Raw genomic sequence first — 23,548 nt, forward strand, 5'->3', positions numbered from 1 at the left:
AAAAATTATATGCAGTCTGAAAAATCTTCAAATAAAAAAAGTTAACTACTAAATCTTTTTATAGCACATACTCCTTATATAAATTTAAATTACTTTATACTTTTTTTTGAGACAGAGTCTTGTTCTGTCACTTAGGCTGGAATGCAAATGGCATGATCTCAGCTCACTACAACTGCCACCTTTGAGATTCAAATGATTCTCATGCCTTAGCCTCCTGAGTAGATGGGATTATAGGTGCATGCCACCACGCCACCATGTCTGGCTAATTTTTGTATTTTTTGGTAGAGATGGGGTTTATCATGTTGGCTAGGCTGGTCTCAAACTCCTGGCCTCAAGTGAGCCGCCCACCTCGGCCTCCCAAAGTGTTAGGATTACAGGTGCGAGCCACAGCCTAAATAATATACTTTTAAAAGTAAGAATTACTTCCATTAATCTATTATACGTTGAACAAATGATCTGTTTATAATACCCATCTATGCTTCCCTCAAACATGACCCTTCTCCACTGCCACAATTTTCTGCCACAGTAAAGTAATAGAGTGAATTGTGTAACTTCTCAGTGAAACTTGGTTTGAGATCTGTAACATAAAATGTCTTCTCTTTGACATGACAGAAATCAACCGTTGCCATTTATATATGTTCAGTGGATTGTTATGATTATTTTTTGATTCAGGAATGGACCAGACTTATTGTAACAAGATGGAATACATGACTGACTATTTTCCCAGAATAAACTTCTACATGTACGAAGGGCCTGCCCCCCGCATCAGAGCTCTTAATGTACCTCATGACTTTTTTAGTTGTAAGTATGAAGACACCTATATGAAAAAAAGGGTAAAACTGAAAATGAATAACCATAGTTCTCTAATTCTGAGAGGAAGTTGGGATTATCAGACTCCCTACTGACTTCTTGAGAAGACCACACAGAAACAAGTGGGAAATTCCCATGCTTAAGTACATTCTATGAAGTCTATGGTAATATCTAATATTGTTAAGTTGAAATGTATCCTATTGTGTTCTAAATGCTAAAATAATTCTTTGCTTGAAATAACTTTTAATTTAATTTTACCGGATCATAGTTATTAATAAATGAATGTATCAAATTCATCTGAGTGGTTCACATTCTTTGCATTTGTTCGTTATCAATTGTAATGTCATTTATTTCTTTTTCTTTTGAAACAGTTAATTCTGAAGAAATTGTTAGAAACCTCAGTGTAAGTATACAAAATTCTTAATGCATATATTTAACTTAATGCAATGACCTTAATCTGGGTTTTTGAGAAATTCATATTTTATATTTCTAAGTCTAAGCTACTTGGAATTTATTTTTTAAATCTTCCATCAACATTATTTTATATGTGTATTAGTTGCTTTTATCTTAGTTGTTTTCATTTTGGAGCAGACACATCCAAAGAAATTAGTTTGCAATAATAGTAGCACTAAATCCTGGCTTATATTGAAAGGGCTGATGTCCCATTCAAAAGGGTGGCGTTAGCTTCAGGTAGCACAATTTTTTGTGTGACTAGTATAAGAGGATAGTGAATTACACCTCTTACAGATCTTTTTTTTTACAAGTCAAAAAGATAATCTCTTTACTCACTACTATAATTGCAACTGCTTTTGATTTGTTCCCACATCCCAAATTGTAAATAAATAAGTAGAGAAACTTCCAGATATCTTAAAGCAATATTTTTGAAAGTACAATTCACTACTCCTGGAGAGACCTGGAATGGTCTTCTGTAATAGTTTTGTTATTTATTTATTTATATTTATTTTACCTTTACAGTGTTTGCTTTTATTAACTTTTTTTTAAAAAATTCAACTTTCATGTTAGATACAGAGGGTACATGTGCAGATTTGTTACATGGGAATATTGTGTGAGTCTGAGGTTTCTAATATGGAGCCTATCGTCCTGGTAGCGAGCATTGTACCCAATAAGTAGTTTTTTAACCCACACACCTCCTCTTCCCTCTAGTAGTCCACAGTGTCTATTGTTCCCCTACTTACGTTCATGTGTGTTCAATGTTTAGCTCTCACTTATAAGTGAGAACATGCAGTATTTGGTTTTCTGTTCCTGTGTTAATTTGCTTAGGATTACGACCTCCGGCTCCATTCATGGCGCTCCAAAGAACATGATTTCATTCTTTTTTATGGTTGCGTAGTATTCTATGGTGTATATGTACCACATTTTCTTTATCCAATCTACTATTGTTGAGCACCTGGGTTGATTCCATGTCTTTGCTATTATGAATAATGCAGCAATACACATATGAGTGTATGTGTGTTTTTGATAGAATGGTTTATTTTGGCGGAGGGGTATATACACAGTAATGGAATTGCTGGGTAGAATCATATCTCTGTTTTAAGTTCTTTGAGAAATCTCTAGACTGCTTTCCACAGTGGCTGGACTAATTTACTCTTCCACCAACAGTATATAAGTGTTCCTTTTCTCTGCAACCTCACCATAGCATCTATTGTTTTTTGACTTTTGAGGGGTGGCCATTCTGACTAGTGTGAGATGGTATCTCATTGTGGTTGTGATTTGCTGACAAAAACAAGCAATTGGGAAAGGACTCAATAAACGGTGCTGGGATAACTAGCCAGCCATGTGGATGTTGAAACCAGACCCCTACATTTTGCCATATATAAAAATTAACTCAAAATGGATTAAACGTTTAAATGTAAGACCTCAAACTATAAAAATCCTGGAAGGCAACCTAGGAAATATCCTTCTTGACCTGGGTCTTGGCAAATAATTTTTGGCTAAGTCCCCAAAAGTAATTACAACAAAACAAAAAATAGACAGATGAGACCTAATTAAACTAAGAGCTTCTGCATAGCCAAAGAAACTATCAACAGAGCAAACAGCCTACAGAATGGGAGAAGATATTCACAAACTACACATCCAAGAAGGGCCTAATATCCAGAATCTATAGGGAATTTAAACAAATCAACAAGCAAAAAACAACCCCATTAAAAAGCGGGCAAAAGAAATGAAGAGACACTTCTCAAAAGCAGACATACAAGCAGCCAGCAAACATGTGAAAAAATACTCAGCTTCATTAATTTTCAGAAAAATGCAAGCCAAAACCATGATGGAATAGTTTTTATAGTTATATATTTAAAATATATTCACAAATATACATCTGCTACATGAAATTCATGAGTTCACTATTGTTTGCAATGCGACTATAACTATTTGAGTACAGGGGGTATGCAGCTACAGGCTTACCTTGGTTTATTGTGCTTCACTGCATTGTGCTTTGCAGATGTTGCATTTTTTACCAATTGAAGGTTTTGTGGGAACTCTGCATTGAGCATGTCTATCCAGTGCCATTTTTTCAACAGCATGTGCCCGCTTCATGTCTGTGTGTCACCTTTTGTTAATTCTCACAATACTTCAAATTTTTCATTATTATTATATATGCTCTGGTGATCTGTGATCAGTTATCTTTGATGTTACTATTGTAATTGTTTTGGGGCCTCCTGAATCCTACCCACAGAAGATGGCAAACTTAACAGATAAATGTTACGTGTGTGCTGATTGCTTCACAAACTGGCTGTTTCCCTTCCCGTCCCCTTCCTCTCCTCTGGACTCTCTATTCCCTGAGGCATAACGATATTGAAATTAGGCCAATTAGTAACGCTACAATGGCTTCTAAATGTTAAAGTAAAAGAAATAGTTACACATTTCTCATTTTAAATCAAAAGCTAGAAATGATTAAGCTTAATGAAGAAGGCATGTTGAAAGTTAAGATAGGCCAAAAGCTAGGCCTGTTGCACCAGACAATTAGCCAAATTGTCAAAACAAAGGAAAAGTTCTTGAAGGAAACGAGAAGTGCTATTCTAGTGAATATATAAATAATAACAAAGTGAAACAGCCTCATTGCTGACATGGAGAAAGTTTTGGTGGCTGGATACAAAATCAACCAGCCACAACAGTCTTTTAAGCCAAAACCTAATTCAGAGCAAGACGCTAAGTCTGTTCAACTTTATGAAGGCTGAGATGGGTGAGGAAGTTGCAGAAGAAAAGTTTAAAGCTAGCAGAGGTTTGTTAGTGAGGTTTAAAGAAAGAAGCCTTCTGGCCAGGTGAGGTGGCTCACGCCTGTAATCCTAGTACTTTGGGAGCCTGAGGCGGATGGATCACTTGAGGTCAGGAGTTTGAAACCAGCCTAGCCAACATGGTGAAACCCCATCTCTACTAAAAATACACAAAAAAATTAGCCGGCATGGTAGTGGGCACCTGTTATCCCAGCTACTTGGGAGGCTGAGGCAGGAGAATTGCTTGAACCCGGAAGGCGGAGGTTGCAATGAGCTGAGATCACGCCACTGCACTCCAACCTAGTCAACAGAGTGAGACTCTATCTAAAAGAAAAAAAAAAAAAAAGAAGCCTTCTCCATAACAGAAAAGTGCAAGGTGAAGCAGCAAGTATTTGTGATGACATAGAAGCGGCAGTAAGTTATCCAGAAGATCTAGCTAAGATCATTGATGAAAATGGCCACACTAAGCAACGTATTTTCAATGTAGAGGAAACAGTCTTCCATTGGAAGAAGGTGCCATCTAGGACTTTCATAGCTAGAGAACAGAAGTCATTGCTTGACTTCAAAACTTCAAAGGACAGGCTGACTCTTTTATTAGGGGCTAATGCAGCTGGTGACTTGAAGCTGAGCCAATGCTCATTCTGAAAATCCTAGGACCCTTATGAATTATGCTCAATCTACTCTACCTGTGCTCTGCAAATGGAAGAACAAAGCCTGCATGACAGCTCACCTGTTTATAGCATCCATTTCCTGAATATTTTAAACTCACTGTTGAGACTTTCTGCTCAGAAAAAAAGATTCCTTTCTAAAGATTGCTGCTTACTGAGAATGTACCTGGTCACCCAAGAGCTCTGATAGAGATGTGCAAGGAGATGGATATTTTCATGTCTGCTAACACAACATCTATTCTGCAGGCCATGGATCAAGGAGCAATGTTAACTTTTAAGTCTTATTCTTTAAGAAATACATTTCATAAGACTATTGTCATAAATAATACCTCTCATCTGAGCAAAGTATTATAAAGTGAAAACCTTCTGGAAATGATTCACCACTCTAGATACCATTAAAAACATTTGTGATTTGTGGGAGGTCAAAATATCGGCATTAATAGGAGTTTGGAAGAAATTGATTCCAACCCTCCTGGATAACTTTGAGGGGTTCATGACTTCAACAGAGGAAGTAATTACAGTCGTGGTAAAAATAGCAAGAGAGGCCAGGCGTGGTGGCTCATGCCTGTAATCCCTGCACTTTGGGAGACCAAGGAGGGCGGATCATGAGGTCAGGAGATCGAGACCATCCTGGCTAACATGGTGAAACCGTGTCTATACTAAAGATACAAAAAATTAGCTGGGCGCAGTGGTGGGCGCCTGTAGTCCCAGCTACTGGGGAGGCTGAGGCAGGAAAATGGCGTGAACCCGGGAAGCGGAGCTTGCAGTGAGCCGAGATCACGCCACTGTACTCCGGCCTGGGCTACAGAGCCAGAATCTGTCTCAAAAAAAAAAAAAAAAAAAAAAAAAAAAAAAAAAAAAAAAAGAGAGAGAGAGAGAGAGAGAGAGAGAACTAGAATCAGAAATGGAGCCTGTAGCTGTGACTGAATTGCTATAATCTCATGAGAAAACTTGAACAGATGAAGAGCTGCTTCTTATGGGTGAGTAAAGAAAGTGGTTTCTAACCCTGTGAAGATGCCATAAACATTGTTGAAAAGACAACAAAGGATTTAAAATATTCCATAAACTTAGTGGATAAAGCAGCAGCTTTGAGAGGACTTGAGAGGATTGACTCTACTTTTGAAGGAAGTTCTACTGTGGGTAAAATGCTATAAAACAGTTTTGGATGCTACAGAGAAATACTTTGTGAAAGGCAGAGTCCACTGATGCAGCCAACTTCATTTTTGTCTCATTTTAAGAAATTACCACAGCCACCCCAGCCTTCAGCAACCACCATTTTGATCAGTCAGCAGCCATCAACATTAAAGCAAGGCCCTCTACCAGCAAAAAGATGAGAACTCACTGAAGGCTCAGAGGATCATTGGCATTTTTAGCAATTAAGAAATTTAAAATTCAGGTATGTACTTTTTAGACATAGTGCTGTTGCACACTGAAAAGATTATAGTATAGTGTAAACATGACTTTTATGTGCACTGGAAAACCAGTTCATACAACTTGCTTTATTGTGGTGGTCTGGAACTGAGTTCAAAATATCTCCAAGGTATGCCTGTAGAGTAAAATCTCTGAGGATGGAGTGCGAAGGACTGGAGATGAACACTGAGCAAAGACTGGTTAATATAATCTGGGACCCACTGCAAGTTTCAAGTAGAATGGCCTTTAGAGCAGAAATTCTTTACAGTGATGATCACTCTGCTTTTCTCTCAACACCTTCCAGTATGCTGGGCTTGAGTAAAAACTGTAGACATTCTTGCCCCCTCTTCTGGTGAAGTGTATACATGCAATGTGTTCATGCTGAGTGGATGAAGTTTCAACATGCGCACTCTCTAAATCCACATATGGTTTTCTTTCTGTTTCATCACCTCATGATCCCCATAACTGAAGCTCTGTTGGTGAGGAAGGGTAAATCTCTAATAATCCCAGTTGTGAAAGGGGATTGAGTATCGCCGGCTTTGGAAATCCATTGTATGGCATCACAGATATGGACTGGGCCTGGAGTTACAGAGCCCCAAAGAAATGAACTACCATTTCACATAGTCCATCCTTCCCAGGAAAGTATTTCATGTGGTAGTACAGTATTCCCAGCAGTGCTGTTCTGTGGACCTATATTGAGTTTATTTTGGACAGACATAACCAAGCATGAAGTGGCAACTTTTTAAGTTCTACAGCACTCTGACTACATGAGCGACATCACTACAATTTATTCTGAGATAAAATGTCAAAAACTGGGCCGGGCGTGGTGGCTCATTCCTGTAATTCCAGCACTTTGGGAGACCAAGGTGGGTGGATCACTTGAGGTCAGGAGTTCAAGACTATCCTGGTCAACATAGTGAAACATCTTCTCTATTAAAAATACAAAAATTAGCCGGGCATGGTGGTGGATACCTGTAATCCCAGCTACTCTGGAGGTTGAGGCAGGAGAATTGCTTGAACCCAGGAGGTGGAGGTTGCAGTGAGCCAAGATCACACCACTGCACTCCAGCCTGGGTGATAGCGCAAGACTCAGTCAAAAAAGAGAGAGAGAGAGAGAAGAAAAAAGTCAAAAATTGTATCTCAACTCTGGAGACTTCATTCCAAATTCTCGAATGCAAAGAATCACTAGTACTTCTTCGCAGGTAGGCAGTGTGCCTTTGGTTTTCTCTGGATTTACTCTGGCTACACAAACGCCAGGAAAGTGTGACGGATTACACACAGGGACAATTTATAGTTGATCCCTTGCATCTTGGGGGAAGCTGCATACTCGGCAGCTGCCAGCTTGTGCCTGCCTGCAAGTTACAAAAATATTGGCTTAAGAAAGAAGTAATGATAAATAAAACAGTAGAAGCATAAGAAGCCTGGAAAATATACCAAAATAGACAAGAAAAACTGGCAAAAATATGTTTGCAATATATACTTTTGTTTTTCCTCTTTTATTCTCTAAACTCTCCTTGCTCTCCCACTGTCTGTATTTTGTTTAAATTTTGTTTGTGTAAATTATGTGCTTCATAATTTCTCTTATTTTTCTTATCTAAATTGTACCTGAGATAATAGTGACACACACTTGTTAATGTATATGATATATTGTGGTTTAAAATAAATAAGAAAATGAGGAAATAGGAAAAATTTCATTTTCTTTGTTTACGGTTTTTCTTCTTGTTTCTCAAAATGGTCATGAGGGAGAGAAAGTTCCTTTGTAGTTCTACTTCTCATTACCTCATTTTTCTTTTACATAAATAGATACCAATGTGATTTGCATTTCTACAATTTTAAAATATGCCATACAGTCATAATTATTAAAGAAACAAAATTTTACTCCAATTTGTAAGGAACCCACGATATTTTTTACAAATAGAGAGACTATAATAGGTTTCAAAAGCTATTGACTTGATTGGAAAACTAAGCAAATGTAGGTTATTTAAAAGATAAATTGAGTCTGTTGGAAAGTACTTTTTTGTGCAATTAAAGTAAATTAAAAGTGACACACACTTGATATATATGATATATTGTGGTTTAAAATAAATAAGAAGATGAGGAAATAGGAAAAATTTCATTTTAAAGTAATTTAAAACTACTTTTAAATTTTTTTACTCATATCTACTAATATTTATTTTTATATGTAATTTAGACTCAAAAGTTGTCATTGTCTCTCTAAATCTAGATGTCTGTCCATTTCTGTTAAAAAAGAGGGTAATTTATAGTGGTTTAATATATAATATATATGGTTATATATGATATAGCCATATATCATATATTATATATAATATATAATATAGCCATATATCATATATTATATAGTTCTATATGATATATGGTATATGGTTATATAATCTATATTATATAATATATAATTATATATAATATATAATATGTTTTTATATTATATATTATATAATATAGTTTATTATAATATTATATATTATATAATATAGTTTATTATATTATATATTATATAATAAAGTTTATTATAATATTATATATTATATAATATAGTTTATTTATTATATATTATATAATATATTATATAGTTATATATTATATATTATATAATATATTATAGTTATATATTATATATAATTATATAATATAAATATATAATGCATAACTATTATACAATATATAATACATAACCATATATCATATATCATATTTTATAATATATAGTAATATATTATGCATTATATATGATATAGTAATATATTATGCATTATATATGATATGTATATATATGATATGATATATAGTTATATATTATACATTACATATGATATATGGTTATATAGTATACATTATATGTGAAATATATAATATATAACCATAAATCATATATCATATATTTTATAATATATAGTCATATATTATATATTATATATGGTGATATGTATATATGATATGTGATATATTGATATATATGATATATAGTTATATATAATACATTATATATGATATATAGTTATGTATAATATATATGGTTATATATTATATATAATATATGGTTATACACACATACACCCCCCCACCAGGAATAAAAACTGAAAACATTAACTCATAATTTAAATCAGATTTTTTATTTTTTTGAGAGAGTCTCACTCTATGGCCTAGGCTGGAATGCAATGGCATGATCTTGGCTCACTGCAACCTCTGCCTCCTGTGTTAAATCAGATTTTTAATTGCAACCTGATGATCATTGCAATGATAAAAGTAATAACCAGGGAATCTGACTACATTGATAATAGGTTTAATATTCCTATTGTATCAGCCAAGCTGAAATCCTCTTACCTTTAAAAGGTGCTTCATAAATTGACGTAGAAGATGAACTTTTAAAATTAATTTGCATATCTTATGTATCATAAAGAAATACTTACTTGCTTTTCAGTGCCGAAAACCCGATCAGCACTTCAAACCCTATTTGACTCCTGATTTGCCAAAGCGACTACACTATGCCAAGAACGTCAGAATCGACAAAGTTCATCTCTTTGTGGATCGACAATGGCTGGCTGTTGGGTTCGTGTATCTATTTGCTTATCTCATAATGCCTTTAACAACCATCTGTCATTATAAGTCTACTTAACCTTACCCTGCTATTATTATCACTGTGAATTTTCCTGAGCATTGATATTTTCTTGACTTCTTGCATGCTATTTAGCAGTTCTGCATTTGAAGTGATTGTTATTAGATTGCTGATTTTAGCATCCTTATCTTCACAATATAGGTGAGAATGAGGGGTAAGGCTAAGACTGTGCCCAGGGACTGTAAGTGCCAGCACCTTCTTACCCCCACTATGCTGTCCATTAAGGCAGCAGACAGATGATATCAGCTGTCTTTCAGCCTGATAGAGAGTGAGTGATTACACAACTCTTTAAGACCTTTGTCATCTTTGTGGTTTTTATAAAAGAGCATATATAGGCTGTAAGACCAAGCTAATGAATTAGTTGTAACATTTATTTCTTATTACTATTTATAATTGTAATTTATGTTGATTATTGAAACATTTGCAAAATTTAAATGTGCTTAGAGAAAACAAAAACCATTTTTGACTTTGTGCATGCTATTTAGCAGTTCTGCATTTCAAGTGATTGTTATTACACATTATGACTTACTCCATCCTAAATAACCAATTAATCCATTGATTCAACGTTTTATTGTATGCTTGTCATGTATGCGCCAGGCCCTGCTCTAAGCATTTGAGATACAGATCTGTCTCCTGCTCTCATGTACTGTAGTGGAAAAAACTGAAAATAAGCCAGCAAACAAATAAATACACACTTTGTGATAGCTAAACTGACAATTCCTATTTTTGAATTTCATACCAGCACTTTTTTCCTCATGCATAAGTAGATATAAAAAGTATCTGGACTTTACGGCATTTTTCTAGCCTATTTAATATGTATGAATGTAATGCCAGGGGGATAGAATGACAATGGCAATACAGTGGCTAAGAGATGTTTGACAAAGAAAAAGGAGATGATACTTTGGGAGGCCAATGTGCACAGGTCACTTTAGGCCCGGAGTTCAAGACCAGCCTGGCCAACATGATGAAAAATACAAAAAATTTATAAAAATACAAAAATTAGCCAGGCATGGTGGCACAGTAATCCAAGCTACTTGAGAGGCTGAGGCAGGAGAATTGCTTGAACCCGTGAGACGGAGGTCGCAGTGAGCCAAGATGGCACCACTGCACTCCAGCCTGGGCAACAGATCAAATTAGTATTTGACTCCATCAAAAAAAAAAAAAAAGAAAGGAAAGGAAAGCAAAGGAAAAGGAGATGAAAGAAGACAAGGGACAAGGGAATTAGGCTCCAACGTTCAGGATCAGGAACTGGGAATTTGGCTGAGCCTATTCTACAAAATAACCTGGAAACCTGTTTGGCCTGAGAGTGCAGTTTCACACTGGTTCACTAGATGGCGCGGACCCCTCTCTTTGGGATCAAAGTTCATTAACCCTTTGTGTACTGTGGCTCAGGACATACTCTAGAAAGTATTTTCCTTAAATATGTGAATGAAATTAAGCTCTACTAATATTATATACATTTTTTAGTAACTTAGGTATGTAATATATAAATAAATATATGTCCAAGTTGGGGTGCATTCTGCAAATATTTACTGGTGAGAGTCTAACACCAAAGAAGTTAGGTCACTGGTACAGGAGAAAGGGCTATAAAGTGAGAGCTCACCCACCCAAATACCTCTGGGTATCATGCATTAATACCCAATCTCAAATGGTGAGCTGTTTATTCTTTTAAAAACCAGCACTGAAATGTTAAAATAACTGCAACCCAAGAGTTCACAGGCAGGCTCCCCACCTGGCTAGGTTGTGGGAACTAGGAAAAATTAATATCTTAGAGTCTAATTTTTCTCATCTGTAACACAGGATTAGCCTAGTTTTATTAGTTTCTTGCCATTAATATACGAAGTAAACTAATTTCCATCAAAGGAAATTTTGAATACAGCCTTAACAAGAGAGCAAGTGAAGAATCTAATCTGGGCCAGGCACGGTGGCTCATGCCTGTAATCCCAGCACTTTGGGAGGCTGAGATGAGCAGATCACAAGGTCAGGAGTTTGAGACCAGCCTGGCCAACATGGTGAAACCCCATCTCTACTAAAAAAAATACAAAAATTAACCAGGCCTAGTGGTGTGTGCCTGTAATCCCAGCTGCTCGGGAGGCTGAGGCAAGATAATTGCTTGAACCCGGGAGGCGGAGGCTGCAGTGAGCCGAGATCGCACCACTGCACTCCAGCCTGGGCAACAGAGCAAGACTCTGTCTCAAAAAAAAAAAAAAGAATCTAATCTCTTTAAATCCTGGATTCACTCTCTCCAACTCTTAAAACACAAGCCTCTCGGGAGGCTGAGGCAGGAGAATGGCGTAAACCCGGGAGGCGGAGCTTGCAGTGAGCCGAGATCCCGCCACTGCACTCCAGCCTGGGTGATAGAGCGAGACTCCGTCTCAAAAAAAAAAAAAAAAAAAAAAAACACAAGCCTCTGGCTACTTATTTTCTAGTGAAGGTACATCATCTTTAGTATAATGTGCATTATTTGATAACTAGGTTAGATCCCCTTTGCACAATTATAGCAAATTTCAACAGTTTGTATAATCTATTTCATCATCATCATCATCATCATCTTTATTTTGCCTAAAATGTGTTAGATTCTACTAATTTGGGGAAACCTGATGTTTTGATATAGTAGAAATATTAGTAAAGTACTTTTTAAAAATAACGTGAATATTAGCTTTTTATTTTGGAACAGCAACTGACAAATAAATTTCAGGCACCTTTTTAAGAACTAGAGATAACCAACAAAACACCCAACCAAAGGATCTTTGCCCAGGTAGGAAGATAACAACTATAATCAGGTGGGATAACTATTGCACAAGTACAAGGCTCAAGGAAGCAAAAATTACAAACCCAGCTGTGAATGTCAAGGAGCATCAGAGAATGCTTCCTGATAAGGGTGGTTGCTGATTGGGTTTTGGAAGACTCATGATGGGACAGGATACACGTTGCCATACAGCAGGTCTGCCATGTACAGTCTGTGGGCTGTATGTACAGTAGCATCCTGCTAACAAGGTGAGTGGGAGTGGAAATGGAATCTTTGCTCAGCAGCTCACCAAGCCTTAATGGGGGCTGCATTGGCAGGAGGAAGGGGATTCGTTATTGTTGTTGTTGTTGTTGTTATTGTTTTTGCCAAAAGTGCCATCTGCTTGCCAAACCTTGAACACTGCCAGGCTGCATCCTTCAAAAGGCACCTTTTTTTCTCTCAATGATCTGCCCAGAGCACCTTTTTTTTTTTGAGATGGAGTCTCGCTCTATCGCTCAGGTTGGAGTGTGGTGATGCGATCTCAGCTCACTGAAAGCTCTTCCTCCCAGGTTCACGCCATTCTCCTGCCTCAGCCTCCTGAGTACTACAGGTACTACCTCCTGGGACTACAGGCACCCTCCACCACGCCCAGCTAATTTTTTGTATTTTTAGTAGTGACAAGGATTCACCGTGCTAGCTAGGATGGTCTCGATCTCCTGACCTCGTCATCTGCCCTCCTTGGCTTCCCAAAGCGCTGGGATTACAGATGTGAGCCACTGCACCCGGCCTGAGCACATTTTTAAAGCCAGCAGTAGCTCTAGGGCAAGGAAGGGTAAAGAGAAGGAGGCAGGTTTCCAGATAGAAGAACTGGAGTAGTTCTTGCAAGTAGTTCTGCATTGCTGGAGCACTGAGTGCATGAAGCTGTCATGTGTACAAAGGACCTTATCTGAAATGACAAAGGAGTGTGACTTTGATCTTGAAGAAAGTAGGCTGTTGGTAGATACAGGTGGCTTGAGGTGAATACAGGGATATCTGTATTTGGAGAGTTCCTTCGAGATGCTACATGGACGAGGATGGTCTAGCACAGTGGTCCCCAACCCTTTAGGCACCAGGGACTGGTTTCATGGAAGACAGTTTTTCCAGGGTCAGGGCGGGAAGTGGGGGATGGCTTCAGAATGATTCAGCGCATGACATTTATTGTGCACTTTATTTCAGTTATTATTACACTGTAATATATAATGAAATAATTTTACAACTCATCATATTGTAGAATCAGGGAGCCCTGAGCTTGTTTTCCTGAAACTAGATGGTCCTATCTGGGGGCGATAGGAGACAGTGACAGATCATCAGGCATTAGATTTTCATAAGGAGTATACAACTTATATTCGTTGCATGGGCAGTTCACAATAGGATTCATGGTCCTGTGAGAATCTAATGCCACTGCTGATCTGACAGGAGGCGGAGCTCAGGCGGTGCTGCTCACTGACCCACCACTCACTTCCTGCTGTGTGGCCTGGTTCCTAACAGGTGTGGGACCATGGCCCAGGGGTTGGGGACCCCTAGTCTAGTGTGAAACAGGGAAGCCTGTTAGAAAGGTATGTAGTGATCCATTCCTGGGCACGATGGCAGCCCCAAGGGAGTCCATGAAGCCACGGGGATGGTGAAACTGTATATAGTGCATCACTGGGAAGGTATTATGGTTAACTTAGAAGCCACAGTTTCTAGGATAGTCTTGCTTTTATCATATTCTGTCTGATGTTTGTTCTCATTAGAACATAGGTTTTTATTTCCAGCAGTGTTAAATAAGATTAGGGGTGTGTGGGGGGGGAGGGGTGTGTGTGTGTGTGCATGTGTGTGTGTCTGAGAGGGAAGATTCAGAAGTTCTGAAGGCAGGATGATCAATTCGGGAACTTGTTCAGGTCAGAGGATCCAGCTTAGAATGGTGGCAGTAGGCCGGGCATGGTGGCTCATGCCTGTAATCCCAGCACTTTGGGAGGCTGAGGAGGTTGGATCACCTCAGGTCAGGAGTTCAAGACCAGCCTGGCTAACATGGTGAAATTCTGTATTTTCTCTACTAAAACTACAGAAATTAGCCGGGTGTGGTGGCAGGCACCTGTAATTCCAGCTTCTTAGGAGGCTGAGGCAGGAGAATAGCTTGAACGGGGAAGGCGGATGTTGCAGTGAGCCAAGATCACACCATTGCACTCCAGGCTGGGTGACACAGTGAGACTCCATCTCAAAAAAAAAAAAGAATGGTGGCAGTTACAGAGGAATGAAAAGAACAAACAGAGAGATACCGCACAGGAAGACAGGACTTGGCAACTGATCTGGCATCAGGAGAGAAGTCTTGCTCATCTCCCACCTGTGCCATTACCCAGCTGTGGTAGAGAACCCCAGCCTTGATTTCAACTGTGTTAATTAGACATGGGGAAGATAATGGAGAATTTGTTCCAAAATATTTCATATAGGACTTGGAAGCTGAGCTAACTTATGACAGATCAAATCAACTCATTTTCCAAGTGCCAGCTGTCATTGTTCCATATGTAACTTCCAGAGCTAAATTAATGATTAGACATGAACATGAGGAGGTAGAGGGCAAATTTCCAAAGTTTTTACTTGGAAATAAATAGAAATTAGAGCTTTTCAAACAATGTTTTAATCTTTTCCTTCTGAATGAAATTTTGCAATATTTACTATGGTTTATTTAAATTGAGCTGGATTAGGAGATGGAAATATTTTTAAAAACTAGATTTTTCTGAAAATAGAAAAATAACCATAGTATGAGCATTAGAAAATTTACCAAAAATCTTAGTTCAAAAAACCTTTTTCTTTCTTTCATTAATGAACATTCTAGCTTTCCACACAGAATTTAAAACTTAATTACCTCCTACTAAATAATTCCAGTAATATTGGAAAACCAAATATCTATGCAGTAAAAATTAAAAATTTTATTTATTAATAATTTAAAAAATAGAGGCCGGGCGTGGTGGCTCATGCCTGTAATCCCAGCACTTTGGGAGGCTGAGGGGGGGCAGATCACCTGAGGTTGGGAGTTAGAGACCAGCCTGACCAACATGGAGAAACTCCATCTCTACTAAAAATACAAAATTAGCCGGGCATGGTGGCATATGCCTGTAGTCCCAGCTACTCTGTAGGCTGAGGCAGGAGAATTGCTTGAACCCAGGAGGCTGAGGTTGCGGTGAGCCAAGATCATGCCATTGCACTCCAGCCTGGGCAACAAGAGTGAAACTGAGTCTCAAAAACAAAAGAGAGATGGAGTCTTGCTATGTTGTCCAGGCTGGTCTCTAGCTCCTAGGCTCAAGCAATCCACCCACTTTGGATTCCTGAAGTGCTGGGATTACAGGTGTGAGCCACCATTCCCAGCTGAGAATAAAAACACTTTTTAAAACCTATTGTTCGGGCTGGGCATGGTGGCTCACACCTGTAATCCCAGCACTTTGGGAGGCTGAGGTAGGTGGAACACTTGAGGTTAGGAGTTCCAGACCAGCTGGCCAACATGGCAAAACCCTGTCTCTACTAAAAACACAAAAATATTAGTTGGGTGTGGTGGTACATGCCTGTAGTCCCAGCTACTCGGGAGGCTGAGGCAGGAGAATTGCTTGAACCCAGGAGGCAGAGGTTGCAGTGAGCCAAGATCACGCCACTTTATTCCAGCCTGGGCGACAGAGCGAGACTTAGTCTCAAAAACAAACAAACAAACAAAGAAATAAAGCCTATTGTTGTCATAGTTTTATGCCAACAATTTTATTGAAATTAACTAAGATAAGGACATGAAGTGACATCCTTAGGGTATCAAACTTAATTTCCTTAGGAAGCAGGACTTGTCTTGCTTTCCCCATTCCAGGTACTTACCTGGTGTCTCTTTTCTTCGCTCTATTGGGTAGAGTTGAGTGAGTGTGGCCTGGTCAGAGTTGTGATTTATTTTTTAATTTGTGATTTATTTTTATTTTCTATTTAAACTGAATTAGAGTCCGTTATGAATTTTTTAAATGTTTTTATGTTTAATATATTTTTAAAAAACACTAAATTACTGTCCTGTCATTAGTCGAGTTTGTAAAAACAGAAACCCTGTGGTGTCTGTGTGTTTGTGTGTATGTGTGTGTGTGTGTGCGTGTGTGTGTGTGTGTGTTTGCCGTTGGGGTGAGAGGTGGGGGTGGGGAAGCAAATGAGAGAAACCTTTTAGGGCCAGCCTTTGGAAATAGGAGTCCTTTGTTCCCTTCAGAGACCAAATTTGACCCAGTATAACACTGTTGCTTTAAAAGATCTAGGATTATTTATTGCTATTTTCCAAATATGAAAAACAGCTACTTATAAAATTTTTAATACTGCTGAATTCAAAACAGTATTAAAATGTAGGCAAAAGCGAATTAATTAAATTTGAAAAGTTATTCAAATAATAAAGCAACAGCCAATGGAAGAAAATCACAAAGGTAAACATTATATAATAATAACCTCTCAATTTACAGAATATACTAGCTTCTTTTTACCAAGTACAGTTATGTGTTGTATAACAACCTTTTGGTCAGCAACGAACTGCTTATGTGATGGTGGTCCCATAATATTATAATACTATATTTCTACTATAACTTTTCTATGTTTACATGTACTTAGATACACAAATCCTTGCCATTGTGTTACAACTGCCTACGGTATCCAGTACAGTAGCATGCTGTACAGGTTTGTAGCTAGGAGCAATAGGCTAGACCACATAGCCCAGGTGTATAGAAGGCTGTACCATCCAGGCTTGTGTAAGTGTACTCTGTGATGTTTCCACAATGATGAACTTGTGTAAGAATGCATTTCTCAGAACATATTCCTGCCCTTAAGCAACACATGACTGGATTATAATTAATTTGCCCTGCCTATTCTTTATTCATGCTTTCATATTATTTTCCTAGACATCTTCACTGGAAAACAGAAATTGCTATTTTTCCCCAGTTGCAAAGATTTATTCCTAAAGCATTGAAATGCTAAAATAACATATTAACCAAACTATTCTTCAGCATGTAGTCATTGATGTGTAAAGGTACATACATGAGCTTGAAGACAAATTCACTTTTTAAAAAATCTGTGCCTTTATTACTAGCCTTTAGTTAGTATCTATCAGTCAGAGACTTTTGAATTCGATTTATAGATCCTGGAATTTTCCTTTCTTCTCTCATACCCTTCTGTTTGTTCCATTATGTTATGAATTTGAGCATGAAAATAAATATATTTATTCATTGTTGATATAAAAATTTACTTATTCTGTTGTTGATAGAAAAATATATTATTCTGTTGTTGACAAAAAATTTACTTATAAAATTTACAGAAACTATATAAAATTCATTAAAGCTTACAATATGGTCTCATATCGATATATTGATCAGTGTGTAATAATATTTTTTCTTTATAGGAGTAAATCAAATACAAATTGTGGAGGAGGCAACCATGGTTATAACAATGAGTTTAGGAGCATGGAGGTAACTTACTGCTTTTTTTTAAACTTTTATTTTAAGTTCAGGGGTACATGTGCAGAATGAGCAGGTTTGTTACATAGGTAAACATCTGTCATGGGAGTTGGTCATACAGATTATTTCATTACTCAGGTGTTAAGCCTAGTTACTGCTTTTTTAAAACAGATATTTATTGCACACCTATTTTATCATAGGCGATGTCCAAGACTCTTGAATACATCTGTGAACAAAACAGATTAAGATCCTGCCCTCATGAAGCTTTTATTCTAAGAGGGGGATACAGACAGTAGGAATAATAAAATAATATACTATTTGTTATGTCAGATGATAAATACTGTGGGAAATAAAGAAAAAGTAAAGGAGAGTAAGGGAGAAATTGGGAGTATTTGGGGGTACCCTGGGGGCAGTGAGCAACTTTAAATAGGGTGGAAAGAGTAAGAGTCATTGAGTTGACATTGAGCAGAGACTTTCAAATATTCAGGAGACAAGTGTCCCAGGCAGAAGAAACAGCCACTGAAAAGGGCCAAAATTGGGAGTGTGCCTGAGTCTATGAGTAGAAGGCAGCTGATAATCCCCCATAGGTAAAGCTTTGCAACCTGGTTATCTCATCTACTTCCATTTGTCACACACAAACACACACACACACACACACTCCTTTCCAAATAGAAAAAAAAATGTGTTAGGCCTTTTATGAATATGTTTCTTTTTATTATAACATTGCCATGGTGAGTTATATCTTTTTGTAAATATTTGAAAACAATCTCTGGAGAAAGAGCTTTACTATTAATTGGGGTACTATATAATAGTTAAATTAATTATTGCAAGAAAAATCTAAGCCTCCAATTCTTTGATGATTATCTTAATATATGTATGTATATACACACAGACCTGTTACCAAAACATAATTGCTTATCTATGTTTGATATTTTTCTTCTAATTGTTTATAGTCTAAAATAATTTGATCTGTTATAAATAATACAATCAAGTTAACATTAATTAATTCAGTGTAAACCAAAATATTTAGGTCTTTTTATCCCAAAAGTGAAAGAGAGAAGTATAAGTGGATCAGGAAGTTAGACTTCATCTAAAAAAAAAAAAAAGTTAACATTTTTGTATCGTGTATTAACATATTTGATTAATGATATGAAACAGTATGAAAAGATAATATGATGTTATATGATTAAATTTCTACTAAATATTGTGCACATATTGCAGAATTATGCTGATACTGCTTGTGTGCTATTGTTTGTATTCTCCTACTTTATTGGTATATGAGGTGCTATGGAGGTAGGTGGAGATAGAAGTAAATATAGCATTGACTATATTTGATTGGGATTGGTACAACATTACAGGTGGCAAAATATGAAAATCATTTTCAAAACTAAAAAAAAATCCCTACAGAGGCCTAATACAAATAGGAGAGTAGTTACAGAAGGAAAATTGTGTCTCTTCCTATATTTGGTTTTGAATTTAAATGACATCTAATAATAATATGACTATTACCACCTAGGCTATCTTTCTGGCACATGGACCCAGTTTTAAAGAGAAGACTGAGGTTGAACCATTTGAAAATATTGAAGTCTATAACCTAATGTGTGGTAAGTATATTTAAATAAGTTTGCCAACAAAATATGGATAGTTTTAAATATATGTAATTTGAAATTGGTAGCAAACTGAATCCCAGAGCCTGGATGCTCTGTAGTGAGAAAGCAGACAATAAAAAAGATGAGGAAGAATTATTCATTATTCAGACTTATTCAGCTGTAAGAGTGAATTATTTTTGTTTTACTAGTAATGATAAACTTTATTTTTATTTTTGAGATGCAGTCTTGCTCTGTCACCCAGACTGGAGTGCAGTGATGTGATCCCGGCTCACTGCAACCTCTGCCTCCCAGGTTCAAGTTATTCTCCTGTCTCAGCTTCCCAAGTAACTGGGATTACAGGCGTGAACTGCCAGGCCCGGCTACTTTTTTTTGTATTTTTTTGTAGAGATGGTATTTCACCATGTTGGCCAGACTGGTCTCGAACTCCTGACCTCAAGTGATCTGCCCACCTTGGCCTCCCAAAGTGCTAGGATTACAGGCATGAGCCACCAAGCCCAGCCAGTAATGATAAACTTTAGATCTCAGAAGACCAACCTTTTCTGTTAGTTAGTTACTAGATGATAATTTAACTTAATAAAACTTAGGTAAATAATACTTCCAACTTTTCAAAGGAAGAGAAACATACCTAAAAACTCAAATATTTTCTCGTAATTACAGAGAAGCTCTCTGGCATAAAAACATGGGGAAAAAGTCCTAGCTGGATAGACACTTGTTATCATACTCAATGTTAGAAAAGCCTTAAAGCATTAGGATTTTAGGAAGCCTAACCTACCTTCTTACCTGCGTGCTTGCTGCAGGCCATTGTATTAACAAATCATTTATTTACCCAGCAAGGGTAAGCTGCAATTTCACTGTTAGCTTTAGAAATTTGGACATAAACATGCTTACAACTGTCTCTCTTAATCTTGTCATTGCTTTGTGGTAATTGAATGTGACTTAGAGACCAAAAGGTATTCAGTTTTGTTTTTGTTTTTGTTTTTGTTTTGAGACGGAGTCTCACTCTGCCGCCCAGGCTGGAGTGCAGTGGCCGGATCTCAGCTAACTGCAAGCTCCTCCTCCCGGGTTCACGCCATTCTCCTGCCTCAGCCTCTGGAGTAGCTGGGACTACAGGCGCCCGCCACTGCGCCCGGCTATCAGTTTTTAAAATGGTGTGTTGTAGCCTTAAAAACTTACATTCTTGATCCGCACGGCTAGGTTTATGGTCTGGACTGTTGTCCCTTTGCAGAACTGGCTAAAAGGAACTAGACAGGACTGCAGTTCCAGGAGCGATCTGTTAGTGGCAGGCAGTCGGCAGGAATTATTTAAAAGGCTATGTTGGTAAAATATTTATGTTTCATAGAAACACACAACCATGCAAATTATATGTTTCTATGAAACATACAATTGTATTTTGTATTATATATTTTCATAGAAAAAAATGAAAAAATCTCTCTGAATATTAAGCAAAATTCACTAGTTCCATTTTTTAAAAGTGTCTATCTTTAGAGAACTTTAATATAATTAAATGTACTATAAGGAAGATTATAAATTATTTAATTTATTTAAACTTGTTTTTAAGAATATAGCTTTTTATGCTAGAAAATCATGATATGCTTATGAAACAAAGTGGTGATTTAAGGAAGCTTTTCTTTGGAGAAACAGAAACCGTTCATGAAAGTTCCTCTGGTTCATCTGCAGCAACTGTTCCTATTCCTCATTTATTTCAAGAGATGGGGTTTCAGTGTCTCCTAAGCTGGCCTCAAACTCTTAGGCTCAAGCAAGCCCCTTGCCTCAGCCTCTTGAGTAGCCGGGACTACAGGTGCACTGCTGAACTGGCTAGTTCTATTCTTTAGCAAGATTAGTGTTTGAAACCATGGAGAAGAAAGTCAGTAAACTGAATGGCATATGGAGTACATAGCTTCGTTACAGCAGAATTTATTAAAGGGAGTGAAAGAGTAGGTGTTTGTTTCTTTCCATCTCCCATAAAGGAGTTGTTGCTTTCCAGTATAAAGCAACTTTGAACTTGTTTTTTCAAAAAACAGATCTTCTACGCATTCAGCCAGCACCAAACAACGGAACCCGTGGTAGTTTAAACCATCTTCTGAAGGTGCCTTTTTATGAGCCATCCCATGCAGAGGAGGTGTCAAAGTTTTCTGTTTGTGGCTTTGCTAATCCATTGCCCACAGATAATCTTAGCTGTTTATGCCCTCATCTACAAAATGTAAGTAACAACTTCATGCATCCATAAGAATGTAAAGGGGCAAGCTATTCTTAACCTGGGTAGCCGACAACTGGGGTAGCAACAACCAGGTTTGTGTTCTGCCTTGGATATTTACTTAGTAAATATATGTGGTTTCTCTAAACCTTATCTGGAAGCAAGAAGTGAGAATGCATATATTATAAGATTAAGTATGGAAATATGCTTTGTAAACCGGAAAGCACTATTTGGTAATTGTTAATGTCATTATAAACTAACTGTCCTTCACCATTCAATATAGTAATCTTCGAGCTCTCTCCAATTATCCTTATAAACCATTCTTCCTGTGGTTTATGAATCAGATGTTCATGCCTGATTATTTAGAGCAGAAAGAACTGGGAGGGTGTAGGGACTGTAGCCTGCTGTTTGACACACCCACTATGGTAGGTGCCGCAGGGTATTCCTTTGGGTAGCAGGGAAGAATCTGGCTGACAGTTGACACTAGGAAGGTCTTTTTAGTAGATCAGGCCCTCGGATGAGTTCAGGAGCAGGACTTCAGATTCCAGGAGACTTTCAATAAGGTGAGGTTTCAGTGCTAGGAGAGGCCCAAGGGCAAGGAGTCATAACAGCAGCTCAAAATATAAGGACCAAGCCTACCTGTGAGAATCAGAGCACCTGGATGGGGTTGAGATTTCAGAGTGAAATTGGAGCCCAGTTATCAGGAGTCCATCAAGCTAAAATTAATGTCCAGGGTCATTTGATGCCAAGTTCCAAATGTGTTTGTAGAACTAAATAAAAACACCTGCTGCCTCAGGTAAGAATTTTTCCTTATAGTCAGAAGTAGGTGAAGACATCACAATCTCTATTCTTCAAAATAGCATTATACCACAGAAATAAATAACCAACCAAAGGGGCTTTACGGGACAAAAGTCTAGCAAACTTCTCAATGAAGATCAAATCCACAGCAAAGATCAGAGTAAGGGTGTGGGTTTCCTACCGACTGCTCCTGATAACCTCAATCAAACTGCCATTAAAAAATAATAATAACATTACTTAGTGGGTATGTTGTTTCTCATTTTAGAGATAAAGCATGCTCAGAGAAGTCAGATAAATTGCCTGAGGCCAGAGAAGCTTGTTCTATCTGACTGCAAATCCCAAGTTCTATGTGAAGAATGCCTCTTGCTATTCAGAGTGTGGTCCCAGGACCAGCATCTGCATCACTTGCAAATTGGTTAGAGATGCAGAATCTCAAGCCCTACCCTAGATTTCCTGAACCAGAATCCATATTTTAACAAAACCCTCAAGTGACTGTATGCATATTAAAGCTTAAGGAGCACTGGGATGTTGTCACCCAACTTAGTCATTGATTCCAGCAGTGATCAGAATGCTTTGCCCCATCATCAATTATCTTTTTGCAAATTCTCTCTCCCTCCCTCTCTCTCTCTGTCTCTGTCTCTCTCTCTCTCTCTCTCTCTCTCTCTCTCTCTCACACACACACACACACACACACACAGTGCAGGGAGCAGTAGTGTCTCTATATTTCTGAATAGTGGTAGAATCAGAATCTTAAGTTAGTCTAGCTTCTTTGGCAGTATAACACTAAATTGATTACTACAGAAATAATCTTGATTACCCTTTAAAATAGGTACTGTTACTTTGACTTATTTCCTTCCCTTTCCCATTCCTCGTTATCTTGCAGAGTATTCAGCTGGAACAAGTGAATCAAATGCTAAATCTCACCCAAGAAGAAAGTAAGTCAATAGAAAACATGTTAAGTATTTGATATTTAGACCTAACATAACACAACGTGG

General features: G+C 37.5%; 1 protein-coding gene across 6 annotated transcripts in view; it reads left to right on the plus strand.

Annotated features, from left to right (window-relative positions):
• The window catches only part of ENPP3 (ectonucleotide pyrophosphatase/phosphodiesterase 3), a 98,779-nt gene that overhangs the window by 51,909 nt on the left and 23,322 nt on the right, over positions 1–23,548 (plus strand). For all 6 annotated transcript variants that reach the window (XM_015137433.3, XM_077999430.1, XM_015137432.3 and 3 more), the window contains 7 exons: positions 673–801; positions 1,182–1,213; positions 9,558–9,685; positions 17,897–17,963; positions 19,468–19,555; positions 21,583–21,761; positions 23,437–23,488. In XM_015137433.3, the coding sequence (XP_014992919.3) occupies positions 673–801; positions 1,182–1,213; positions 9,558–9,685; positions 17,897–17,963; positions 19,468–19,555; positions 21,583–21,761; positions 23,437–23,488 (675 nt within the window). The remainder of the gene's footprint in view (positions 1–672; positions 802–1,181; positions 1,214–9,557; positions 9,686–17,896; positions 17,964–19,467; positions 19,556–21,582; positions 21,762–23,436; positions 23,489–23,548) is intronic.

The sequence above is a fragment of the Macaca mulatta genome, chromosome 4 (genome assembly GCF_049350105.2).
Source record: "Macaca mulatta isolate MMU2019108-1 chromosome 4, T2T-MMU8v2.0, whole genome shotgun sequence".
Lineage (NCBI taxonomy): Eukaryota > Metazoa > Chordata > Mammalia > Primates > Cercopithecidae > Macaca > Macaca mulatta.